General features: G+C 43.5%; 1 protein-coding gene across 3 annotated transcripts in view; it reads right to left on the reverse strand.

The window, feature by feature from the left end:
- Positions 1–389: 389 nt before the first annotated feature.
- The window catches only part of homer2 (homer scaffold protein 2), a 30,333-nt gene continuing 3,738 nt past the window's right edge, over positions 390–26,984 (reverse strand). Inside the window, exons 2-9 of one of the 3 annotated variants that reach the window (XM_037483761.2) lie at positions 21,679–21,835; positions 9,949–10,080; positions 9,584–9,676; positions 8,665–8,804; positions 7,302–7,458; positions 6,593–6,703; positions 4,366–4,446; positions 390–3,070 (exon numbers count right to left, since the gene is read on the reverse strand). In XM_037483761.2, the coding sequence (XP_037339658.2) occupies positions 2,882–3,070; positions 4,366–4,446; positions 6,593–6,703; positions 7,302–7,458; positions 8,665–8,804; positions 9,584–9,676; positions 9,949–10,080; positions 21,679–21,835 (1,060 nt within the window). In that variant the 3' untranslated portion in view covers positions 390–2,881. The remainder of the gene's footprint in view (positions 3,071–4,365; positions 4,447–6,592; positions 6,704–7,301; positions 7,459–8,664; positions 8,805–9,583; positions 9,677–9,948; positions 10,081–21,678; positions 21,836–26,984) is intronic. The other 2 variants (XM_062561701.1, XM_037483760.2) reach the window with 2 other exon arrangements.

Below are 26,984 nucleotides of genomic sequence, written 5' to 3' on the forward strand. Positions count from 1 at the left end.
GTGTACATTTTAGTTCGATTCATACAAGCAAGGTTTCTATTTTGTTTGTAAGCTTTCACTTATTTCTCATTAAATGAATTCATAATTTAGTCAATAAAATTAAAATCTGCAAAAAGTAAAACAAAACAGTTTGGTATGTATATATATATATATATCTGAAAAGTATCTTCATGATTTATTTGATCAACAAAAAAAATGCATCCACCATACAGTGACTTAGCTTACAATATGAGAAGCTTCCCAGAATGAGGAAGCTGGAACCAGAACATTTTCTGAAAATATCAGTCATTATCAATCAAAGCAAAAAACATTCTGTGACTGAAAATCAGCAGCTTTTCTCTGTTCCATAACTGATCAATGAAATATATTTGTATTCCCCATTGTTGATTGGACAAAATATTTTAATGTCTATATTTAGTCTTTTAGACGGTCAAATTAGTTTATTAGTGAAAATAATAGCCCTACAATAGTTCATTTTCCGTCAGCTGACTTAATTTCATCAATCATTTAAACCCTAAAAGACTGCATATAAGATCTTCCACCCATACACACCTGTGGCGTCCAGCTGATCGCAGACAATGGAGACGTATGAATCAGTGCCTTGGAAAGATCAACATCAAAGAGTGATGACTGACTGTTTTTTTAAGGGATTCATTGTTGTAAAGTTGCTTGGTATCTATACTTCTCGTTGTCAATCATTCAAACTGTTGTTCACAACAACAGAAAACCAGAGGGATTAAGTTGCCAAGGAAACATGTCCCCTGATACAGCCCTGCAGCTACGTCCTCAGCGCTGCGATGACGCTGTATTTTCCATCTCTCAAACAGGCTCATGTCTGTGTGTTGCTTCATTTGTTCTGATCTGACACGTGTCAGTAAGTGGATGAATCCCACTTCTTTTGCTGTGTTTATGTGTGTTAGGATTACATCTATATTTAGTGCGATGTAAATCAACAGCGGGGACAAAGACTTCTGTGCTTGAGCCTCGACGGGATGCAGCTCTGGCACCGTAGGTTTATTCCACCTCCTTCTCTGCGATCCTCATCCAGGAAAAGAATGCCTCAAGACTTTAATCGCTGCATATTAGTGGGCTTCGACAGAATTTCGGTTTCCTACACAGAACCCACAATGGGGATTATGGGAAACCTCTCTATGGAGCTCTCTGCAAATAAAGTGCTCCACTACTTCAACTTCAAAAGAAGACACCAGGCTCAGCGTTGTAATCAAACTAAATTTTAACAATTGTCATTTCTATTGTACAATATTGAACAGGAGTCACAAAAGTGAACAAAAGGCATTGGCCTTAAAAGAAAGGGTCATACTTTGTGTTCCGGGTTCACGAGAATTAGAGCAGTTTGGGTAAACAGAGAAACGAGCAAAATGTCCTTTTGTAGATCCAAACAGAGCTGAAAAAATATATAGACTTATAACATCATAGTATCACCCAGTAAATATGCCACAACAAATGCCTTTGATCTCAAATGTGCCATGATTCAAAATAGACTCCCCCAAAAGCAGCTTAGACACCACCGCCCTAAACAAACCCCCAATAACTATAAAACCTGAGAATCCTGACAGTTTATTTGATACATTATCGTACATCTCAGGACTTCAGGTGAAGGTTGATTTTCTTGGTATGTCGGTATATAAACACTATTTGCAGACAGGCTCCAAAATAAATATATGTGTAAAACAGAAGAGTCCGACAGTGCCAAACTAAATGTCATCAGTGAAGTACATTTTCACATTATTCACCCACCCAGCAGCACAGAGCCCCCCCGCCGCACCCATCCTTCCCCAAAAATGCAACCACCACCATAAGAAAAACTAGTGTGTAAGAAGCACATTAACAGCCTGGGAGACGTCTTTGTTTAGCGGGACAAAAACACTATTGCACACACCATGTCCTCAGAACACTACACTACACAGGAAAACGGGGTACCTATTATTTTCATTTTTGGACGTTTTTAGAAGCTACTAGAGCAAGAGAGCGTTCCTCCTTCATGCAAAATATAGCCAAAAAGGAGGACTGTAACCCCCCACAAGAGAGTTCATGGCTTCCTGCTGCGGTCTTTCCTCGGAATCGTTTGTGCAAACATCCCTTTTGTCCGTTGAGCTTCTCGCCCCGTTAACTTCCATCCACGTCCTGGGGATGGGATCGCCTACATGCGCCTTCTTCTTCTCTCGCTTTAGAAGTAGGTGCTGGATGTTCATCAAGTTATTATTATGGCGATGGCCAGTTCTCCTCGCCAGGTGGGTTTAGACTTGCCTGGAGGCACTTTGTGTCATGGCCCCTTGTCACGTATACATGTGCATATGGGCTGATCAGTACAAACCGCCGTCTGACACACCTGAGATAGACGAGAGGCCACGGCGAGGACGCTCGGTAGAAATCACCTGTAATTCTCTGAGGGGGATTAACACAGATTATTATTAGAGTGGTGCTGATCAAGATCGTCTTTGTGTTACTCATTTGAGCCCTTTCAAGTACCCTCTTCTACTCTAAGCTGCCGGCGAAGAAGCGCTGCACCCGTCAAAGAAATAATAAAAACACAGATGAGCAGAATCGGAGAACCCACCACCAGTTTTTTAAAGCTGCTGCCCCGCCCCCCCAAACCGAAACGGATAAATAAGCTCATGTTGTGACTGTTGATTTAGTTTCAGAATACCAGGACACAAAATGGAGCCATTTGGTGGAGCAAGCTGGCCTTCCTCCTGCCAGTCTCTCTCCCACTCCAAAACCCTCTCTTTCTCGCATGGTAGTGTTTATTAGAAGCCAGAGCTGATAGTGTCTGAGTGGACACCACCTTGGGGAAGTAGGTGCCACTGTAGTGAATCCTTTGTACCTGACCTCTGACCCTTTCACCTCAGTGCCACTTCACTTAGTTATCAACACCCAGCTTGGAGAGCCCCTGCCTGAACTCATGCAGCTCGTCTATCTTTCCATCCAGCATGTCCATGAACTTCTTCAGCTCGCCCTTCATGTTGCCCTGCTTTTGTTGACTGTCTTCAATGTCCAGCTGAAGACCCTCAACTCTCCCCTCCAGTTCCTTGTTCTTCATCTCAGCAGTCTGTGGAGGATATTAAGGGAACAAAACAAAAACAGTTACATTACAGCAGCTGGTGGACACAGGGAAATCCAGCTCATGTCTGCCATGACCTTTTAGGTGCAGCTTAGCTGAGAAGCCAAGCCAAAGCTACCATGAGAGTGAAGTAGTTAAACTCAGCGCTTACCCCCTTGGCATGGAGTTAAAGCAAGTGTTTCAGACTAGCAGACGACACCATTGACACACTAATACTATCGAAGGGAGGGGTTTAAAATAGGAGCGCTAAATTGGCGTTGACTGTCTCCTCTGGCGGACTTCTGAAACCTGACCTCCACGTGGGGTGTCCTCTTTAAATAGAGATGAGCCATGGCCACACACATGAGGGTAGAGCAAGAGGGGTTTTATTTCAGAAAAAAAACCACCCAATTCAAAAGGTTTCCCTTTACCCGGTGACTTTTATCTGAATAAACTGTGGCTGCGTTTTCATTTTGGGCGTCATGGATAATTATCCATATGGGGTATTCCCATTGTCTAAGCTTCAGCTCAGTTTGGGTGGTTGGCTAAATAAACTCTTCGCTTCAGCCGGCTTTGTTGTCACTGCCATTCATCCAGCTGGCTGCTGCAGAAACAAGCCAGGCACCGAAGCTTTGTGAAGCACGAGAACTTCAAGCATGCCACTGTTGGTTTTATTCTCCTTCCTGCCCTGGCTGGAAACGTAACACATGCATGACAGCTCGGATGATTAAATCCTGCTCCGAGTCAGTCAGAAAAGGGGCAGATGAGCGTCGCCATCACTGCAGCTCATGTCAGACTTGGCCCTAATGGGCCGTAAAGTCCTTCAGCGAGCCTGCCACAGGAAGTTTGATATTACTCAATGAGGAATCAGACTGGCCGAACAGGTGCGCTTTGCTGCAAGGCAGACGGGAGGGGATGGGCGTGAATTGTTGTTGTTGTTTTTTATGGCAACAGCACACCCAGCAACCCACACACCTACAGATAGATTACCAGACTTGGTCATTAAAAGCTCTCCTACTACTTTTGCTGCAGTAGACATGACAGAGATGAGGAAGTAACCCTTTTCAAAGAGGCTATAATCCCCTGGGGCATTCTGGGGTGGACCTTTATTAATGGATGCATTAGTAGACACGTGAAGGCAATGTTGTGTCACCAGCCCTCAGGCGACTACGAACTCTCCTTCTCAACCTGTGTCTGCGTTACCTCACTGTGACAGACTTCATGTACTCGCATGTGCTGCAAGCTCCAGCTTTTACACCCTGCTGTGAATCACAACTGAGAGAAAAGGGAACTTTTGAACACACCTGCAGTTTTGCAGTGATGCTCTCGCACTCCGCCATGAGTTGAGGGATTATCTCTGCCTGCGTCCTCAGGTTCTCCAACTCCTGGGGAAAATAGATACAGAAACATGTTGATCCCAAAAAGCCAAAAGATAGACATCAGCATCCGGCTGATTTAATAAAAGAAGCTCACATGTTCAAATATTTTAGTTTGTTCAGAGTATTGAAGCCAGTCTTGAGTCAGTCATACTAACTTTCGTAATATTCTGCGACAGCGGCACAAGAAGCCTTCGACACAAACAAAGATGGCAGTAGCATAAAGCAGGTAAGGAACAACGCAAGGTGAAAGTAAGAAAAACAGACGAGAATTAATGCAGAGGCCTCGATTCTGTTTTTTTCCTCTTATGTAAATATCTGTTTCAAACAAACATCTATTATTGCCCTGAAAGTTTCATCCCTCCGCAGCCCCCCCCCCACACACACGCACATGCGCACACACACTCTAAAGCGTCTATGTTCTGTTAGTTTAAAACTGGCCAGTGCTCGGGTCATCGCCACAGTGGATGCTTAATAATTCATTGGCTCCTTTTGTATGGGAGGAGTTGATGAGTCAGTCGGCGGAGGAGCCTCTGTGGACTGTTGAGAGCAATGTGGCTGATAAACAGACTGTGGAAACACCGAAGCCCCTGAAGGACTCTTTGCTCTTAAACCTTCAAAATCAGCTCCAGTTCTTTGAGCTACTTCCTTCCCGTAGTTGTGTAAGATGAACTGCCCCTGAGGAAAGATGTATATGTTCTATTAATACTAGGCTGCCTGGTGCTAATCCAGAAGATCCCAGACACGGCGTTTACCTCGGAGCATTTAAAAAGGTCTTTACATAGCAGAGCTTGAAAGTTGTCATGACCAACACTGTTAAACTCTAACTACAAGATTAGTTGAATGGTCAATTAACAGAAAAAACAACCAATCTGTAACCAATACAGATTATCTATTATCCCTATTATATAGTACTTTTGTCCCGCCCAAGCAAACTCATTTATTAATAACATATTTGTGGAATCAGGAATAAAACGAACCATTTGATTAAATCAGCTTACTAGTTTTTTGTATATAAAACATGTACTATTAACATGAATATGTAACAAAAATATTCAGCAGATGAATTGAAAATGAAAATGTCTCTTAGTTGAAGTCATGATAAAAATGTCAGGTTTCCAGAAACTTTTTTCTGTTCTATTTAAAAAATGTCTATGATACAGACATCAAATCAATTTTAGTGAGAGCGTAAAGATTCATCAGTTACAGTGTCCAGGTTTACAACCTACAGGTCTGTGTCTCTTTTCAGGATTGAAGTAGAAAATATTGAAAATAACTTCCGGATATGCACTAAATAGTTCAACACCACTGCGAACAGCAAAATATATTCAATGGTTTGAACATCTAAACACCTCAATCCACCACTTTCCTCAAATAATTTGTTCCCCTTTCCCCTCTGCTACACACAGGGCTAATGGTGTCTCCCTTCCATGGCGTTGATGGGGAGACACAGTCGCTATAGAAAAAAGGCAGCCAGACTCTCACAATTTGTTCCTCATGGTCGATCTGCAGACAGAAGCAGCATTTAACCGGCTACAGGCAAAGGTCAAAAGACTGTGTGTCCGTGCGGGGCTCATCCTCATTAGCAATAACAGCAACATTAGGCTGGGCCCAGGATTATAGACGACTGAGGCAGGACACGTGGGGCGACGCCGCTAATGGCATTCCTGCCAAACTCCCTGCTGATCTGACTCCAGACAAAGTCAGTGGATGAATTACACCCCCCACCCCCCCCCCCTGGTCGGTCTATTTTCACAGTGGAGTTCTAGTGTCAGTGAGGAACAGATAGGATAAAAATTGCTTTAAAAAAGATAAGATAAAAGTAACCCTTGGGGCAGTAGAACGGTCTGGTTTAGCCAGGTAGCTGTAAAGTAAAGACACCGATGAATAAACGACCCGAGGTCCCACAAGAAGATGATCAGAGGAGGAATAATAACCTCCGGAGGGAGAGGACTGGTAGAGAATATGAACAACAGGTCAAGGGCTGTGTACAGTGAAGAGACACACTGAAATGTTGGAATAAAAAGTGCTTCTGTACTAGACATGAAAACTAGGATCTTTATTGTAAGAAGCTTAATCTCCCACTTTTGTTAAAGAAAAGACTGTTATCCACACTCCTCCAGCCACCTTATCAATTGTGCACCAGATTTCTCACCTGTTCTTTTTCCTGCAGCTCAGCCTCTAGCTCCTGCACCCGTACAGACAGCTGGGAGTTTTTCTGCTTCTCCCGATCGGCTTCATTACACTGAGCTTCTAGTTCGGCGATCTGCAAAAAGAAGCAAAAAAGGAGAAATTATTGTGAAAAATGTCATGTTGTTGTTGGGAAAAGTAGTAAATGTGGACAACGTGTCCCGTTTCGTTCACATATAGTATGTACTCATTTGTATTTGTAGATTCCTAAACATGCTGCATTTTACAGGTAATGTTGTTTTCAAAAACTGACAGTTACAATTAGTCAAAAATTATATTTGAATCAGACAACTTACAGCTGCACAAGAAGCGTTTCTTTGAAAAATGAAAAATTGCAAAACCAGCCCAGCTGCAGTAACTCCTATCAATTATGAAACTGAAATTATTCTATTTAAAGTGGACTCTCTAGCAGGGAAGAAGAAAACTAATTAAATCTGTAATACTTCTTCCGCTCGCTCCGATAGAATAAACTCTGGATTCATCAAATACTAAACTATCAGTCCTAGTCAGATCAATCAGTCACTCAAAGTCTTTAATCTCCTCGTTTTGGCTCAGAAACACTGTTGCGTCCTTTATAAAAGCCGCAAAACTGCTCTGCAAACTGTCCCACTGTCTGCCAGCAGGATCACAGCTAGTGTTGAGGGAGGGGTTTAACTTAACCCTCTCTGCATTACCTTTTCCCTGAGCGTGTCGCTCTCTTCTTTGCATGCGCCAAGTTGTTTCTTCCAGCTCTCTACATTAGCCGAGGACTCCTGCAGTGCGTCTACCAGCCTGGCATTATTTTCTCTTAAAGTCTGCAGCTCTGTTTCCCACTTCTTGGCGTTGGTGTTGCTGTCAGACAGGAGACAGAAATCCAGGAGGAGAGTTATTAATGGAAGAAAAATGTAGACAGGTCAGAGCTGAAGTTCCTGAGGCTTGTGCCCACCGGCGTGACACATAATGCTAGAATATTCTTCCAGTCGTTATTATGTAAGTAGGTATATATATGCTGCTGTCAAGAGATATAAAAAAAAAAAAAACTCAGATCTAATGAGCTGCTGACTTTTCCTTTCATAGCACAGAGTGTATTTCGGTCTTATCTATAAGGTCAAAGAGGTTCTGATGTATATTTAGTATGCATCGCTGTTCCCTTCCTTGTACACGGCCGGTTTGAAGCTCGCTGCTCTCTGTCAAATGCGAGCGGACGCGCTCCGCAGCCTCCTGCAGTCCTCGGCTGTCTCACTGCTGTGACACATTTACAGAAAACTAAATCTTGAGGCCTTGTGAAGGAACCAAAAAGGGGAAAACAAAGAAATGGTGGACAATCTGTGTTTCAGACCATGTGCCTTGAGACTTTCAAAGAAAATGTAAGCTCGATGCACTGGTTCGAAACAAATGTTTCTCCTTTCTCTGGAAAGAACTGAGACTGTTGCTTGAGTTTAGTCGAAAGTAATGTACTCAACGGAAATTGCCAGTAGTATAATTAAGTATTATCAGGAAAAGTCGGCTGATTGGTCTTTTCTTTATCCATTTATATTTAACCAGAACCCCCCCCCCCCCCGCATCTGGATCAAATATGTCAGTTTCTTTAGTTCCAATTCTGGCTAAGTGTAGGTGCTGTAGTTTTTAGTTTTTAGTTGACTCAGATGCCTTTGGGTCATTCCAATCCCATCTGGTATTTCATGCATTTAGTGTTTTATACACCTAGCATCTGGATTATTAAGGCTATATAGCCAAATGGAAGCCAAATGGAATATAGAAGCTCACTCTTTAGATTGGATCAGATGATTTCTGAGCCCCTAGGGGCCATGATATCGTTCCTGTAGCAATATAATGGAGAGGGAGAACATTTGAGCACAGTTTGGGGCAGAGACAAATGGAAGATGAGAAGGAAATAGCATGAAAGCGATCCGGAGCTGCTGTGAGTTGAAATTATGTGATGGCCCTTGAAGGGAGTGTTGCTTTAATGTGAGATTATGCAGCATGTGGTGGAAAAACATTAAGATAAAGGTCACCTTGAAGAGGTAGTTCTGAGGTGTCCATGAAAGGAACCCTTACCTCTCTTCTACTACACTCTTGAGACGTTCGTTCTCCGTTTGTAGCACAGCAGCCTCCGGACTGACATGAGAGATTTTCTCATCATCTGTTCCATTAATGGCGGATGCCTGGGGGTTCGACTGCGTTTCATGTCCAGACTCCTGGTAAGGGACAGTGTTATGGTTAAGGGCGGCTTTTGATTCGGTCCACCTGCAGCTTTCTCAAAGCTCTGATGGGGTTCCACCACATCGGCGTGTCTCATAAATCATGCGCCGACTTCGGAGTGGGTCTCTGACACCAAAAGAAGCCCTCAAACGTGGTAAACACCATGGACATGTCAGCTATGACAGAAGAGGGGTGGAGAAAAACTGACACTAGTATTCATCATGTCATCTGGCCCGGCAGCCCCGTGTCTCAGAGCCCAGTCTGACTCCCTCTTCTGGAATCAGTGCAGGCCGGGCGGGAGCAGGCCAGACTGCCGGATCATCCTACTATCAATGCCGTTTACTTGACAGAATGAAAATAGGACATCGTTTGCGGTGAACTGAGGAGGTTGTGTTGCTCTGTGGCTCTCACTGGCTTCCTTGTCCTCTTAATTGCTGTGGTGATGTCCAGGCAGTAAGTATCTTAGGAGGACCTTTGGCCTCTCTTTATGACAATTAACACCGTTGAATAAATGATTGCTCTTAATCAATTTATTTTGAACACATGCTTCATAGGCCTGCTTCCATTTCATCATTTAACATGATCTATTTGAATACTTGATCATGCCAGAAGTTCATTTTGAAACACACGATCAGAAACACAAAAGCTGGTGGTGTTTTTATCAGTAACCAAAGTGACATTTTTTAATTGCTTACTTTCTTCTCAGTGTAACAAGTTTCTCTGCTTAGAGGCCAGATTGATGGGAAGAAGACAGTACATGAGAGATATCATTTACCTCGGAGTGATTACTCAACGTGTCCACCTTGTCTTGAGATTTGTCCCTTGCCAGCTTGGCTGCCTCTTTTACCTCCTGGAACTTCTCCGAAAACTGTAAATTTGGCACAAATGAGGCACAAAAGAGCTGATGTGATAATACAAAATGTTTGATGTCCTACGCAGTCTGGCTCATCGAAAAACATTTTGGGAGAAGGGAGCCAATTATCTAATGATAGTGAGGATTTAAGATCGCTTCGTATCCCCTGCAGGTGTCTAGATGATAACATAAGCATGCGCTGTTGCGCTCCAGTTTTAGGACAATCAGTTGTCTGTAAGCTTTCTCATTGTGATTTTACATGATGCTGCAGAAATGCGTCCTCTCACCTTGGCCAGTTGCTGCTCCGAAGAAAAGCCCAGCCCGAACACAGTGTTGGCTCTGCTGTCTGCCCACTGGCCGAACTTCTGCGATGTCTTGGTGAACGTCATGTTGGGCGTGATGGTACTGTTGATAATCACCTGTAAGGACAAAAATAACCTATCAATAACATCCCAGCTCGAGTGGACTTAGGTCCATGTGATGATGCTTGTGAAAAATCTGGAGACATTAAAGGAGCCTGAGCATCTGCATTCATGAATCGTGCTATTGATTTAGCAAAGGACAATCCTCTATTGTAGCTCCATTCATAGAGAGTAAGTGTTTCACCATGCCAACCCTGTTTCCCTCATAAATTGGTGTATTTATATATATTTTTTCTAAGAGTGATCTGCTTCATGAATACCGTCTGATTCATGAACATTTTTGAGAATACAGAGCTATTTTGTATACAAAGCATCTTTGGATGTAGTCCAGCCGATGCTGTATGGCGAGTGCCTCATGTCTTGTGATTAACAGCATCTTCAATCCACAAACACAGACTCCAAATTATACGTGTTAAACTCATTTTATGTAACATAACTTATCCTCAAGATTTTACATGTTACAAAAAGAGTTGGACTTGTTCCTTAAAAGCTGAAGAAAAGCTGCCAACCTCATTAATTGGGAAGCTTTTTAACACATGAGTGTCAAAGGTTTTGTTTGAATGGAGATATAATAATTAACTATTGCCACAGACGAATTGTTAATGGAGTTGTACAGCTGCTGAAAACATTTATTTATGTTGATATATACCATAACTGCATTTGAAGATGTACTCACAAATAGCAAAAAAAAGAAAGATTGCCAGACACAACCTCTGAGAAGTTAAATAACAGTCACCAGTAGCTACAGTAGACGTTCACCTGTCATCAGAGCTATGCAGGAAAACATCTGCTGCATTTCTATAAATAAATAAATAAAATTGGAACCAATGCACGAGGCAGCAACGGTGGAAAGCAATATATTCCTAAGGATCATTTCAACTTGAACCAGACTGCATCACGTTTTTCTGCATCACTGTAGAAACAAAGTCAATATACAAAGAGGTACAGTTGTGGTCATAAGTTTATATACACTTGGCACATGGCTTGAGATTCCCGTTATTTCTACAAGTCTGATTTTTCTTTGATAGAGTGATTGGAACATACTTCTTTGTCACAAAATACATTCATGAAGTTTGGTTCTTTTATGACTTTATTATTATTATTTAACAGAAAAAGTGACAAAATCTTCTGGGTCAAAAATATACATACAGCATTATGAATTAGCAATTCTGGTGACTTAGTAAGTTGTATCAATGAAATGAGCTTCATAGCATGGCCTCTTAACTCCTTGTGAGTGATTCCGAGGGACTACAGCTGGTGACTTCTCTGAGCCCATTTAAATAGGGCTCATTGGATACAAACGCTACAATGGGAAAGTCAAAGGAGCTCAGCATGGTTCTGAAAAAGCGAATCATTGACTTGAACAAGTTACTTGGAGCCATTTCAAAGCAGCTGCAGGTCCCAAGAGCAACAATGCAAACCATTGTTTGTAAATATAATGTGCATGACACTGTTTTGTCACTGCCACCGTCAGGAAGAAAACGCAAGCTATCGCCTGCTGCTGAGAGAAAATTGGTCAGGAGGGTGAAGAGTCAACAGAGAACCACCAAAAAGAAGATCTGCCAAGAATTAGAAACGTCTCCGGGTAACGTATGTAACCGTAGTTCCCTGAAGGAAATGAGACGCTGCGTAAAAACGCCGTGAGAACGCCTCTGCGTGACCGCCTCTGCGTGACCGCGTCATGAAGCACGTGTGAAATCTAACCAATGGCGAGCTGGTACGTCATAGGCGGGCGACGCCAGGACCAGGAAGCTATAAAGGGACCCGAAAGGCAGGACCATTCATCTCTGAAAGGCCGGGTCAAGTGCCTACGGGCAAGCCGGGAGTAAAATGCCCACTCAGACGAGAGCACCTGTGCTCCAAGCGTAGAGTTAAGGTCTAGGCGGTAAAATCTCACCAACGTGTGGGGAGAGGACTAGCCTTCCGTCATGCAAACGTCGTGTAGCGATACTTTTCCCGACAAAAGGGCTTTAGAAGCCGCCATACCCCTAGTAGAATGGGCCCGGACAGCCAAAGGTGCTGGCTGACCGGCCGATTCATAAGCAAGTGTGATGGCCTCAACCACCGACTTGCTCATCCTCTGCTTAGTCACCGTGCCCCCAGTATTTGGAGGCCCGAAGCACACAAACAACTGTTCGGAGAGCCTACACAGGGAGGTCCTGTGGACGTACTTCACATACTTCACTGCGACCTCCTCCATGGGCTCTAAGGGAGCACCGGAGAGACCCTCTAGTACGATGGCCAAGACCTAGGACGGAACTCTAGTGCTGGCTGCTGGCCTCAGGGTGCCACGAAGGAAGCAGGATACCAGTGGGTGTCTCCCTAGAGAACGCCCATTTAGTGGGGCATGGGTTGCCGACAGGGCCGCCACATATACCTTGATAGTGGACGGGGATAAACCTGTGGCGAAACGTTCCTGCAGGAACTCCAGTACTGAACCGACTGGGCAGTTAACTGGGTCCAACTGTCGTTGTCCACACCAAGTGGCAAAAAGCCTCCATCTACTGGCATACGCCTTCCTCGTGGCGGGGGCTCTGGAGTGGAGGATTAGGGTTGGGTATTGAGAATCGATTGGAATCGGGACTAGCTTTACGATTTACCCGGTATCGTTCAAAAATTCGATTCCTAGTTTCGATTCTCAGTCCGCCGGCGCGACCGGAAATAGAAACCGCTGAACACCAACAAAGAAGCGTCGACCGGAAGTGTTGCCATAAGAGCGCGATCGAACATGGATAGTGTCCCGGTTGTTGTGAATTTGTGACGCATCAGACGAGTGTGCCGGGTGGCCCGAGCGGAGCTGTCCTATCTGTTAAAATGAGCAGTGAGGCTGGCGCTGCAAAGAAATAAAAGATAGTGCTAGCACTCCCCGCGTCGACCGCTAATGGAAAGAACAAGTCTACGCGTGTTTATGTGTTGAACAACGGTAGAAAACAGTGTGTTCGCTCCTTTACTGAAAGATCTGCGCAGTCTAACATTACACAGGGTTTCTTCCTTCATCAAAACACGGGTTCCTTACGTCATAAGTAGGTGCGCTCACTCGCGTGTACATTAAACATGTAATAACTAATATAAAAATCATAGATGCAATCTGTAATCATAGCATAATCATACTTATGATGTAATAAATCATAATTAAACATGAATCAAAATAACCTCAATGTAAACCTAAATTAAAACATGGAAAATGGCACTAACAGTGTTTTTGTGAGGTTTCAAAAATAAAGCTCTCTTGAGGAAAGTGTACCCCTGCTAAAATATATTATAATACATAATTTATCATTAATAATTAATAATTAATAATAGTTAATACAATATTCAAGTTCATAGTTTGATATTTATATTGTCAGACTATTTCCTTCAGAAAGACCCTTGGTTAGCTAGCTCATTTAAAATATCTTAAACTTTTCTGACCCTGCCTCTTAAAAGAATCGGAATCGAGAATCGCTGGGAACCGGAATCGAAACAAGGAATCGAAATCTGAATCGTTCAAATTCAAACGATACCCAACCCTATGGAGGATGGTCTCCACGACCTCGGTCGAGAGACCGGCTCCTAAGAGGCGGGTCCCTTCGAGGACCACGCCCATGGTTTCCATAGCTCGAGGCGAGGTACGAGAACAATAGACCCCGACGCCTGAGACAGCAGGTCCACCCTGATGGGAGTCTCCAACGGAGGACCTGCGAGGAGCGACAAAAAAGGTCCGCGAACCATACTAGGGCCGGCCAGAGCGGGGCTACTAGCAGTAAGCCACCGTCCTGACGGACCTTCTCCAGAACCCCTGGGAGCAGAGCAACCGGGGAGAACCACAGAGGACAAAGGGAAGTCTCTCTGGAGGTAAACAGGTCCACCTCGGCCGTGCCAAGGGGTCACCAAAGGAGTTCCACCACAACGGGATGGAGTCTTCAGTCCCTGGGCCTCGGCCCCTGTCTCAACAGGGTGTCCGCCCGCTGGGCCAGAGCCCGCAGGCAACGCCGAGTGACTTCGATCAGACAGCGCTGGTTTCCCCTCGGGGAGAACCCCATGGCCCTGAGCCACCACTGCAACGGTCTCATGTGTAACAGGCAGCAAAGGATCACGTAGGATGCCGCTGCCAGGAGACCTAGCAGTCTCAGAAACTGTTTCGCAGTGGGTGGCTGGCCGAGCTTGACTGCAGGTAGGGTCGAAACTACTCGAGCGGGAGACGGATGTGCCCGCGTCGTCGTCGAATCCCAAATAACGCCCAGGAAGGTGGTCCAATGCACTGGGGACCGCGCGCTTTTCCTGCCGTTGAGTCTCAGCCCCAGACGGGTGATGTGGGCAGGCGCAACATCTTGGTGTTGGGCCAAGAGCCGCTCGTATGGCTCTAAAATCAACCTGACCCAAAAAGCGAACCTTCGGAACTCCCGGTACTCTGGAACGATGAGGTAGTGGCTGTAATAGCCCGACTCTGTCTGGAGGAAGAACTCGTTCTGAGGCTTCCTTCCGCAGCAGGGTCTCTTCTCGCTCTGATATCCGAGCCTGCTCGGGGTCTACCAGAGTGGGTAGTACCTCGGGGCCGGTCTCTGGAAGTCCTGGGTCTACAGACGCAGTGCCCTGTAACAGCGCACTGGCAGGGAAGCGCTGGTCTAGTAGAGCGAGAGCCCTCCTCGGAGGGGTAGAACGGCCCTCGGGCTCGCGCTCGCTGGAACCGGCCGTGCCCCGAAGCGGCGGCGGGGACAGCGGACTGACCCCCGGTACTCTACCGGGGGGGGGGGGGAAGGGAGCACCGAATAGTGCGGTAACGCCCTGATCCCCCCGGTGGGGATCACTCTCCGGACCCTGACCCCTAAGGCGTCAGGGCCTTTTAGACGAAGCCTTCTTCGCGGCGGCTGTCCTCAGACCAGACCGGCCGCGAGAGGGCCGCGAGCGCCACGACAGGCGCTCGCAGTCTCCGCAGCCCCCTCGAGGGCTAGCTGAGCGTGCTCCACGCCCAAGACGGGGGGCACACTGCACATACCGCTCAGCCATTACTACTAGGAAAAACACGCACTAGATGAACTGCCTTTCGGGTCCCTTTATAGCTTCCTGGTCCTGGCGTCGCCCGTCTATGATGTACCAGCTCGCCATTGGTTAGATTTCACACGTGCTGCATGACGCGGTCACGCAGAGGCGTTCCCACAGTGTTTTTATGCAGCCCCTGAGAGGGAACTGCTGGAACACGAGTGTCAGTAACCACAGTCAAGTGTGTTTTGCATCTCCATGAACTTAGAGGCTGCCGTGCAAGACGGAAGCCCTCGCTCCAAAAGCGGCACCTTATGGCTCGACTGAAGTTTGCTGCTGATCACATGGACAAAGATACGACCTTCTGGAGGAAAGTTCGGTGGTCAGACGAAACAAAACTGCCGAGCAATATGTTTGGAGGAGAAAAGGTGAAGAACACCATGCCTACCGTCAAGCAGGTGGTTGTATTATTGTGCTGTGGGGCTGTTTTGCTGAACTGGTGCTTTACAGAGAGTAAATGGGATCATGAAGGAGGAGGATTACCTTCAAATTCTTCATGATAACCTAAAATCATCAGCCCTAAGGTTGGGTCTTGGGCGCAGTTGGGTGTTCCAACAGGACAATGACCCCAAACACACATCAAAAGTGGTAATAGAATGGCTGAATCAGGGTTTTAGAATGGCCTTCCCAAAGTCCTGACTGAAATCCCATTGAAAACATGTGGACAATGCTGAAGAAACAAGTTCATGTCAGAAAGCCATCAAATTTAAGTGAACTGCACCAATTCTGTCAAGAGGAGTGGGCAAAGATTCAATGAGAAGCTTGTGGATGGCTACCAAAAGCACCTAATTAAAGTGAAAATGGCCAACTGACATGTAACCAATTATTAGCACTACTGTATGTATATTTTTGACCCAGAAGATTTTGTCACTTTTTCTGTTGACCCATAAAGAACCAAATTTCATGAATGTTTTTTGTGTCAAAGTATCTGTTCCAATCACTCCATCAGAGAAAAATCTGACTTTTAGACATAACGGGAAACTCAAGAGAGCCATGACATGACATTATGTTCTTTACAAGTGTATGTAAAGTGTATGTAAACTTTTGACTACAACTTTAGATGTAAACTCAAGCAGTTTTATTTACTTCTGCCCATGTACAGAAACCCAATGACACTACCAAGATACAAGAGAACCTAAAAAAAAAGGCCACGCAAATTACCCCGACAATTAGGAAACCATAGAAGACAGTTTAATCACAGTGGAGCCCTTGTTTCATAGCAACATGGCTCTGATCACAGGATTTGAGAATATAAATTGCTGACAGACTTGTGTCCTTTTCTACGCCCCCTCCGTCTCCATCTTTTCTCCACACTTTGCACTGCATCGTTACCAGACACATGGACCCCAAAAGCAGAGACAGAGTCAACCAGGAAAGAGAGCGGTCCTCGACAGGCCTCTTAGGAATACGTGCAGAACGATGCTAATGGATCCAGAAGAGTGAGACAAACGCACGTACACAGAATTCAGCGTCATCAGTGTTATAGACTACAGGTTTACAGCCACAGCCTCTGATTAAGGCTTTGTTCCCACAACAAGGATTTTTAAAGGGCAGTGGCAAAAAGCCAGAGAGGCAGTAATCTGATTAAAAATCACTGTTTTAGAGGCGTTATCAAAACAGAGATCACCTAATTTCTCCTGAACGGGAACCAGAGTAAAGCCTGAGCAGTTTGAATATTTAACTCAACTCGTCGTGTTGGCTCAAAGAGAAGTGTTAAGATTAGATGAAACTTTAATGGACCATTGTGAAGAAACTGAGCCGTTGCTGCAGAATGAAACAAAAACAAGGAACCAATGAGGTATGCATACGGTTCTCAAGGAAACATTTTTAAACATGAAAAATATGAGTAAAAACACATTGGTTCCTTTTCAAAAAATTAATAATGCAGAATTCCCCTTGAATGTATTCAATATGTTATCAACCGGAATATTAAATGTCTTGTAAGGTTCACCTCTTTAGTTTGTTGGAGGCCCTGCCAGAGCCTCCTCTACGTATCATGTTCAGAAGTACAGCTTGAAGTTGGACCTCCTCAAAAGGGACTCGTCAAAACCACGTTAACATTGAACTGAGGTAGTTAACCTGTCCCACGTTTAACTGACTTTTGAACTAAGAATATAAATGGGGCATTTAAAAAACACAAAAATTAGTCAGATGAGACTAGATCAGTCAGTTTTTCTTTATAATTACCTTTTGCCACCATGGAAAGATATAAAAGTAAAGTAACAGTGAGTTTTGCCCTCGGTTTGTGGCGTATATTAGTACAACGAGCTGCAAATGAATTGGAATGAAAAGTTTATTTTACATATTTAAAAAATAATCTAGATTGATATAGAGTGGAACCAATTACATTAAGATACAGACAAGTCGAAGTTTTAAATCCTTTTTCAATTAAAAATACCTGTGCTTATTTCTTAGAATTGTTTCTTGGGCTAAAGTTGCTCAGAATAAACCATGAACTGTGTAAGAGGCTGTTAATAATCATCATCCTGTCAGCCATTGGTTGTTGCAAGTTTGGCATATTGGACGTCACCATCTTGTTTTCTTTGTTTGAGTGAGGAGCCAAGTAGAACTGAATGTTGGACAAGACATTATAGAAAACCAACAGGTTACAATACATATTTATGAAGTGAAAACACACTGAATGGGAAGTTGTAAGATGATAACACAACGGACTACTCCCACACAAGAAAACGCTGTCAATCACATGGTGGCCGTGCACCAAAAGATTCCCTCTTATTGTCTACTTCACTATAAATGGCAGCATGATTTAGAAAATGAACATCATGCTGGATTAAAGAAGACCTGACACTAGCGGAGGAGACTGTACTCATGAAACCCTGCTCTGCTCCCATTTTCATACACTGAGGTTGTATGAGCAAACAAGACACATTGCCATTGATTAATCAATTTTAAATGTTACATCACATGAATTGAACTTGACACTGAATTCAACCATATTGCAGAATTGTGGATCCACACCCACAGAAGCGTGGGAAGGAGCATGAATATCAACATGAGCATCGACAGAAAAAGACGAACACAAATGATGCGGAATCCCAACTAATCATCAGTGAGTTGATGTACAAGACTAGCCGATCGCCCACATCTTTGTGGGCCCTGTGACTCTATGCTGTCATCTATGAGTGCACAATGAGTGAGCGAGTGGGAGGGAGGGTGAGAAAGAGGGAGGTAGAGCCGAGTGACGCTGGCAGCTGTGGAGCCGAGCTGCGGATCAAGTGGCACAGGAGGCGCAGAGCGAGGCGCGGCTGGCTGATGGCCTGAGGAAAAGTTGGGAGCTTTGAGACAGCCAGGAGGTTATGGGAGACATCTTCCTGGGCTGCTTACGTGTCTGCAGAGGGCTCACAATGATTTGACTGCAAAGTCAGTCAAATAGAAAACGCGGTGGAGCGCTGAAGAGGAGTCTGTGAGAGGGATCGCGCTTTCATCACTTAGCAAGCAGCAAATTACTTTGTCATAGCAGGAAGAAAAGATGGTGGAAACTTAAATACATTTGTTATCCAAAAAGAGTCGTGGTTAACTTGTGACTCTGACATTTGAGTATGTCACTGTTTTACACACTCATTTAAATACAGTTTTAGTCAGTAAGTTGCAGCTGAATGGCACATTCAGCCTAGTTCAATCGGGATATATTGAAATAATAGTAACAAATGGGCAGAGTGTGAGGCAGCGGTGCCATAACTGGAACACAGCCAAACAAAATCCAGACGATGGTCTCCACGTTCTCTTATCAAAGCAAAAAGCTAAATTGAGAATGGTGGTTGCTCGTCAAGCTGAGGCGTGATGCAGATGACTGCGTTAATGACCGGATAACACCACATATCAGGGACTGCTCCCTGGCGGCAATGACGTTTGGTTTCTGAGGGCGGAGTCGGGTGTGCACCGGCACGTTCCAATTCCTTCATGTGAAGGTGGATTTATGCAAGGTGGAGGTGTTCCTTTCATCACAAGTGGAAACAATGCTTTCGGGAATAAAGCATTATGACACATGGGTGGAGAAACTGTATGGTGCACTTGTGGTGCAGCCTGTTTTTATAGGGAAGCGAGGTGATGATTACACAGGAGAATCATCTGTAGCTCCTCTTCATAAAGAGGAATTTGAATTCTTGTTCTTGGCAGAAGACCAAAACTAAAGAAAAATGAGTTGGTTAGAGGGAGACTCAGATGTTAGATAAAAAACATGAGGAAAAAAGCAGTGAAAATATTACGTTAGCTCAGAAAGTAATCACACTTATGAAAAGTGCGATTGAGGATAAGGAAGAGTCAAAAGTGCTGATGTGCTTCTCTACTCGGATCGTCATCGGCGAGTCGCCCGGCCTTCACGCAGAGACGGATGTAAGCTGACGGTCCGTCACAGCGTGCACGGACTCTTCTTCTGGACGGACCGTCTCCCTCGCAGCGAGCGCACAGAACACAAACTATGTTAAACATTCATTGGATATGACTCGGTATTTCCCTGCTCTCAGTCACTTTGCTTACACCAACTTTGACTCATCTCTCTTATACCAACGTAATATTTAACCTTTGTATGACACGCACTGCTCTGTTGCTCAAGGTTACAGGAGAGTGTGTGCCAACAACAACACACACACACACACACTTGATTATTTTCTGCCATTCTCTTGATTTTATGAAATTAACCGTTTTCTTTATAATTTCATTTTTACTTGATGCTTCGACAATAATGTTCTTGTTACACTCATGCATGCCGAATTGAGACTAGAGAACATGAAGGGTGACCTGAATAGAAGAGAGAGGACTCCTGGCCTTGAGGATTTACAAACATATACAGTACATCCCTGTAAGGAGGGAAAAAAGGTTTTAGAAATCTTACAAAGAAGGCAGGGGTTTTTTTGTTAGATGAAAGACGCAAGCAGTGTTGTGCTGAACCTGCATAAGTGCTGCTTGATGACATAACAGATTAGAGTCTTGCCTCTGGTTGCTAGCTGTGGGAAGAGAGCTATTTTGAAGATAACATTTTGTTTGTTAACAATGCTCTACGGGAATTGATAGTAATGCATTTTATTTTATATATATAACAATAATTTTCAACTAGGAACCTATTCTGAAAACTCATGTGTCGATTGAGTCCATTTGTTCCCGTTAAGAAGATATGTCCAATGCAACAGCAGAAAATGCTCGCTATGCAAATACTCTACATTCACATACTGTATATCCATGTTGAGAGACCCACCCTTCAGCTGTTGGGTTGGTAATCCTAAATCTCAACAGGCCACTCACCCAAACAGAGAGGTGCCGAGTAAAAAGAACAACCGTGGGATCAGAAAGGGATTAAAACATTTGTCAACCCGCTTGGTTTGAAGTGGCTCCTCAGGTAATCTGTCTGATTTCAGATTGTGCGAAAGGTGATTGCACGACAACGTCTGCAGAGGGATGCCGCTGTCATAACCCTCCTCCGGTTTTCACACACGCAGGGAGGTATCTGATCGCCATGGAAACACATAATCTACTCTTTCAGCAGAGGAAGAAGGTGTGAATATGGTACAGAGGCAGAATCAAAGAATGTTTTATCCAGGATCCAGGATCCTTGTGAACATCAATCAAATTTAAGGAAATGAGCTGAACGTTTACATACAGTACTACGTTATAAAAACCATGCGGCACACATGACTGAAACTAAATTCAAAAGTAAAACATCAAATTGGGTCCAGTGCGGCAACATTTTTCTGGGGAAAAAAAGGAGTATAAAAGGTGTGCAGTCCTCAGAGGATGATTACCGTGGGCCGATTGTTGATGACAGTCACACTGAACAGGTGTGCAGCTCTTGGCTGTATATTTTTTAAAGCGGTGTTCGATCGTGCTCAGACTTTGAGTTCTACACACATGTTACTTTCCTGTGCTGAACTATTGACATATTTCTGTGTCCCTTTTGAACATATCATAAGGTTTTTAGGCTAATCATGTTATGGTGGGTTTTTTTCAACACAAGCTGAAATGTAAAGACAATTAATACATCAGATGACAAAAAATGAATCTTTAACCATTTTGATCAGTGATTACGTGAGCGTGTATTCATATAGACATACAAACTTCATTTAAAATAATTAGTTGCTACACCAGTTCGAATTATGATACGAGAACATAAGTAAAACATACGTTAAACCCAAGACAATAATTTTGTGTCATCTGGTAAAATCGATCATTTGCATAAACCACCCACATCGGAAACAATACAAAGGCGTTGAATGTGTGCAGTGATTTCTCTTTTGATATGAAGAGTTTGTTTTCACGTAAAGCATGTTGGTAGAACACAACAGCAGTTTGATCTTTAGAAGATTATTAAACATCCTTTTGATGGAATTCAGTTTCTCCAATGATGCAGCTCGTGATGACGGTGGAGGAAAAAAAATATCAAATGGTCCACAGTTAAGATGTCGATCAGTGGGAGCTACAGGTGTGGAATTTATCCCCTTTTTAAAATTATTTTTCGTCTTTCAGTGATTTTCCTCAGCCTCCACTGTCTCTCCTGAGAGCAGTTAAGTGTTACCCATTATGTCTTTCTCTCCTTTGGTTACACACACACACACACACACATACCTTGGATCCATCCACGCTGATGATGCGGTAGCTGTTGCGTGTGCTGTCGTAAAAATAGGAGACAGTGACGGCCTGCTTGCTGGCAGGGACCCAGTTCTTCTTGGTCGTTGGGTCAATTTGGAAGACATGGGCCCTGGTGGTGTAGATCGGCTGCTCCCTGGAGAGCGAAGGACACAGGAGAGGGACAGAATGATTAAAATATAAGATTTAGCACAGGGCCACTGTGCTTTGTCCTGAGAGTCGGACTGGTGTTTGATAATGCAACAAAAGTTGAATCTTTACAACAGACCAAAGCTAGTCGCACGTCAACACCTCGTCCCCTCTCATGGGCGTCAAGAGCACATATCTAGGCATTCGTATGATACGTTTATGCACTCACATCCATCGTCGAATGAAAGGTTTCCCTTGTGCAGCAAATACATTTGGGATACAATTGTCCACTTGTGACGACACAAGTCAAACAAGACACGAGGAAAACAAACTGACATCTTGAAGTAACCGTCAAAACCATTTGCCTGACACACACAGTCCTATTAGGAAGAATGACTTCACATTGATTCTCTTCCCTTTGGCCGTCCGTAAATACGTTTTCTCAACAGCTAAAAAAGTCATTTTGCACTGCTGATTACGCCGATTTCTTTTTGCTTTTGACACCTATTGCTTTGTGTTTGCTACCCGGGGCTCATATTATCCAATAAAAATCCAGTGTGGAACCTTCTTTGAATGAGTCATTAATACAACAAACATTGTTTAACATTAGTTCGGGGTATTCTGCCTGCAGCTGTACCTCATCCAAGTGGCATTAGCTTTCAAAGCAACAAACACTGTACGTGTAACGGTTCGATACCACGTCATCTTTCTATTGAGAGTTAGAAGTAATCTGCTTCACGGCAACGAGCCTGTTGAACTCCAATAATTGCACTCTGAAAAAAATACAGTCAAAATGTTTCTCACAAATACACATTTTTCTCTACACACACATAAAAATACACAGTTTAATGAAACAGCGTACTATGTAGGTATCTTTGTACTCACTTAAACTAAAGAGTAGGATTGTCCTGGCATGCTCATTTCATTCCTGCTCACTAATCCAGCTATTTGTTTTAGCAAAAGTAGTAACAGGCATTTACGGTTGGTTTGCATAAACATTACAAAGAAGAGAATGTACCGTGTTATATGGAAGTAAATCTGTGCCATCGGGGGTTGAAATAAAAAGGTGATTGAATTTCTAGCAATGAATATTTATGCATTGAAATTATGTACCTGAATGTTTTTCAACATTAAAACACCGCAAAAAAATTCAACCTAAAAAAAAAAAAAACTGTTGAAATATTCAGCCGCAACAGAAATGACGGTTACAATATTCAACCCAAAAAATGTCAACCTTTAGACACCAACATCCGGGACACTAAGGTAGAGCAATCGATTCTTGATTCAAGATCAGGAGAGTGCGTCAAGCTAAAGGAGCGAGCACCCAAAACACCTTCGGCTTCGGATTGTAGCCATGTCCAATAATAACGGGGCTTTAACTCTTCTTTATGCCATCAGTGTGGTTTGTGTCTGTAAGATTCCGTAATAGACAGCTGACATTTGTACATTAACAGACTGTATTGGACATGAACTAAGCGGAAGTAAAACGAGAGCGTACAGCCGCTCGCAATACGCCTCTTCTTCTAGTTTTGAATTAATTTAATGATGCTGAGATCCTTGGACAAGCTGTTAGGAGTGAGTTGAATATTGTAACCTCCATTTCTGTTGTGGCTGAATATTTCAACAGTTTTTTTTTTAGGTTGAATTTTTTTGCGGTGTTTTAATGTTGAAAAACATTCAGGTACATAATTTCAATGCATAAATATTCAGAGCTAGAAATTCAATCACCTTTATATTTCAACCCTTGATGGCACAGATTTACTTCCATAGAGAATGTACCGTGTTACACTTTTCTTGTTTTACCAGTTTTGATCTGCGCCCCAAACAGCAATGTTTCTGGAATGTAGTCGTGCAAGTTCTGTGGAAACGGATAGTCCGCTCACATCATCAGGTACACGTACAGACAGTCGTGGCCCTCGACATTGGAAGAACACCACTGGTGCAGAACCCAGTTTCCATTGTCCACCGGAAGTTTTTGATTTAAAAAGGTGAGTGATGGTGGTTGTGATGAGCGGGGCACAATTAGGTGGAGTGGCTGGATGAGAGGGATCAGAGGACATCTCAAGAACTCAATAATGGATGCTGATGAAGGACATGGGGGGAGACAGATGGGAAGCTCAATATGTGAACGGGAAGGTGTGTCTTTCAGATGGGGCAAAGTTTACTGGCCACTCACTGCCTCACACTTATCTTTATAGCCTACTTGACAAAGTTGGCATATCCCCTCTGTGAGTTGGTCTCAGTGTTTCTCTGCTCCTTCTTATCTTGATATGTTTCATGTTATTGCTTTGTCCTGGCATCCCGTTGACCCGACACTATTTCTCCTTCAGGATATTTTCTTGAATATATTTCCTTTTCACTGTGCATCACTGTATGTAATGTAGTCCACCTCTTTAACTCCAACTGTTGAACAGCAGGCCAACGATTGCTTGAATGTAGACGGAGACACGTTTATGCAAACTTGCATAGAATTTGAAGGTGCTAATATGCCAGCTTGCTTCCTTGTGGACTCTCCTCTATAGTTAGTTAAAAGTAAAAGGTACCAACAAGATGGTTTGCAAAATGGTTTAAAAAGATTTTTGTGTCAAACCACAGGAAGGTTGTCGCATACAGCCACTTGGTTACAGGGAGCCCATTATGTCCTGATCCTCCATCCTCTTTCCCTCCATGGCCTTTCATTTACTTTAATAACAGGAAAGATTTCAGTTAAATAGAAACTTGGGAACAAGGTTGTGGAAATATGCACTGAGGCACAGCAAAAACCATTATGAATAATGCATTTTTTAGGGCAAATGGATGTGATTTTATAAAGAAAGCTTATATACAAATACCTTAAGAGCATTCTTACAAACAATAACAAAAAGCGAGCAGGATTTCCTGGAAACCAGGCAAGAGGTTTCATTACCAGGGTACAGACGGGGGCATTGTTGTTGTAATGCTATACAGCAACTGTAAAAGGAGAGTTTTCAAGAGGACATTCCGTCCGTTCATACTTTTAGTCACTATTCGAAAGGTCCCGGTGAAAATAATGTCAGACAAACAGACAGGCGAGCTGCGATAATTCATGAGCTAATAAAGCTTTTACTTCCACTGGGATTATGGTTGTAACAGAAATAAAAGCCTAATAAATTCAATGTCCTTTTTAAGCCTAATCTCAGTTTTCATCTGCTTTGGGAACAACAAAAACCCATTATACAGATCACTGTTGTTGCCTTTCATACACACAGACGCTCACACGGACACACACACACACACACACACACACACACACACGCTGACCTTTGCAGGTCGTGTCTGGAGCCAGCTCACACTGGCAGAGCTGTGAAAGGACACTACTGAACACATGGATGCACTCAAACAACTGTTGGTGGAATCCAGTGATCTGCTTTACTAAGATAAAAAGCATTACGTTGATTGATTTAACTGGATTTAAAAAAAGAAAAGATGGCATTTGGGACTTTGGGACCGCTGCATTTTTGTCTTTTGCTGACTGTCAGGGGCTCTGTCCCCATCTGCTGCTTTAAATTATTTACAGGTGTGTGTGAGTGTGTGTTTCTGTGGGGGAAGAGCAGGTACGAGTAAGTACTGCACTGCCAATGCCTACATACAACTACGCAGAATAAATTAGATTGTTTATCCAGGACAAAGCCAAACTAGAAATACAAATTTGAAATGAATCTGTTTCACAAAAAAAAGTTATGACATCCAATAACCATAGTTTCAATTCCGAGAAAGAAAAGAGAAGCAAAAGGCTGACGTGTCTAAATGATTGCACGGCAATAACTTTGAGCAGCAATATTGTGAGTGATGCACAGATAAACCTGCTTTCCCATTGTGAGATTTATCACTACCTGTGTCTTACCCAAACCCCCGGCTCTCCAGAGATTAAGCAAAGTTTGCTGAGGGAGGGATAATCCTTCTTAAAGACGGCATTTTAAATGATGATGCAGAATGACACCATGCCCTGAGAGAAAGTGTGAATAACAGCAGGCGTCCTCCGTCTTTGAGTTAGGACGGGGATTTTTAAGCAAGGGGCTATGATCACGTTGTATTTGAGTTCTGCTACAGACGTAGTATTCAGGTACAATATGTGTACCAGATTTTTTCTCCAGGCAAATTCCTCAAACAAACGTCTCCCCTCAATCACAGAATGCCACCTCTGTGCATATACAAAGGTGACACATGCAAGCTGGTCGGATTGTTTGCTATTGATTTGGTCGTCTGAGGTCAAACACAGGCAGAAAGAAGCACTATCAGCAGACTTCTTCATGTTCCTCAGGCATTTAACGAAATGTAACTTTACCAACAAGTCACACACACGATGTGAGGCAGCATATAATTAGACACATAGGGATAAATGAGAGTCATTAGATAAATGAAGCAAACATACGTATCGGTTCCCTTTTCACTATAGGCTGATGGCTTTCTCTTTGGAAAAGGATTGTAGGTTTTTTTCTTAACATGCGATATTGTTAGAGACGTCGAGCCCGCAGGCTTTAAGATATGAATGAACCTGTTCCGCTTTAAGAAGATCTCTTCATTGTCAATGGGTACGTTGCTCTGCCAGTGAGACTTTGTGAGGCCCGTTTACAAGCACGTTTCCTCCTTTTGAATCCTCCAAATGAAAAAACTAAAAGTTGGACATGCAGTTCCAGTTTAATGTGCCACGTACTTGCGGTTGACCTGACGTGAACACGCTCAGTGCAGCAAACAGTTTCGTTAACAAACAGCTTTGGGAGCGTTGTAATGCACCGATCGAATGCACATCATTAAAGCACTTTAAGGGCTGAGCGCTGACACGCCTGAGTGGTCACTAAAGCCAGAAAAAAATAAATTACTGGGCTATAACACATATTTAAGGCGATAATATTAGAGCAAAATATGTGTGAAATGCTGTCCTTGACTGACTGACTAATACATGGAATTTCAGTCTGCTCAAATGACTCAAGTGATGAATGCTGCATTAGTCACCTGTCAAATATCTGCAGTAGGTGGATGAACTCTCAGTTAGGGCATTTATTCTTCCCCGCTCTCTCGACTGGTGCAGACACCAATAAACTAACTTACAATTACAAGTAATAAAAGAACGTCTTCTCCCAAACCTTCTCGGGGGGAGAAAATGCGAAACATGTCAAAACATTCGATGACAATGGCTG

The sequence above is a fragment of the Pungitius pungitius genome, chromosome 4, assembly GCF_949316345.1.
Source record: "Pungitius pungitius chromosome 4, fPunPun2.1, whole genome shotgun sequence".
Classification (NCBI taxonomy): domain Eukaryota; kingdom Metazoa; phylum Chordata; class Actinopteri; order Perciformes; family Gasterosteidae; genus Pungitius; species Pungitius pungitius.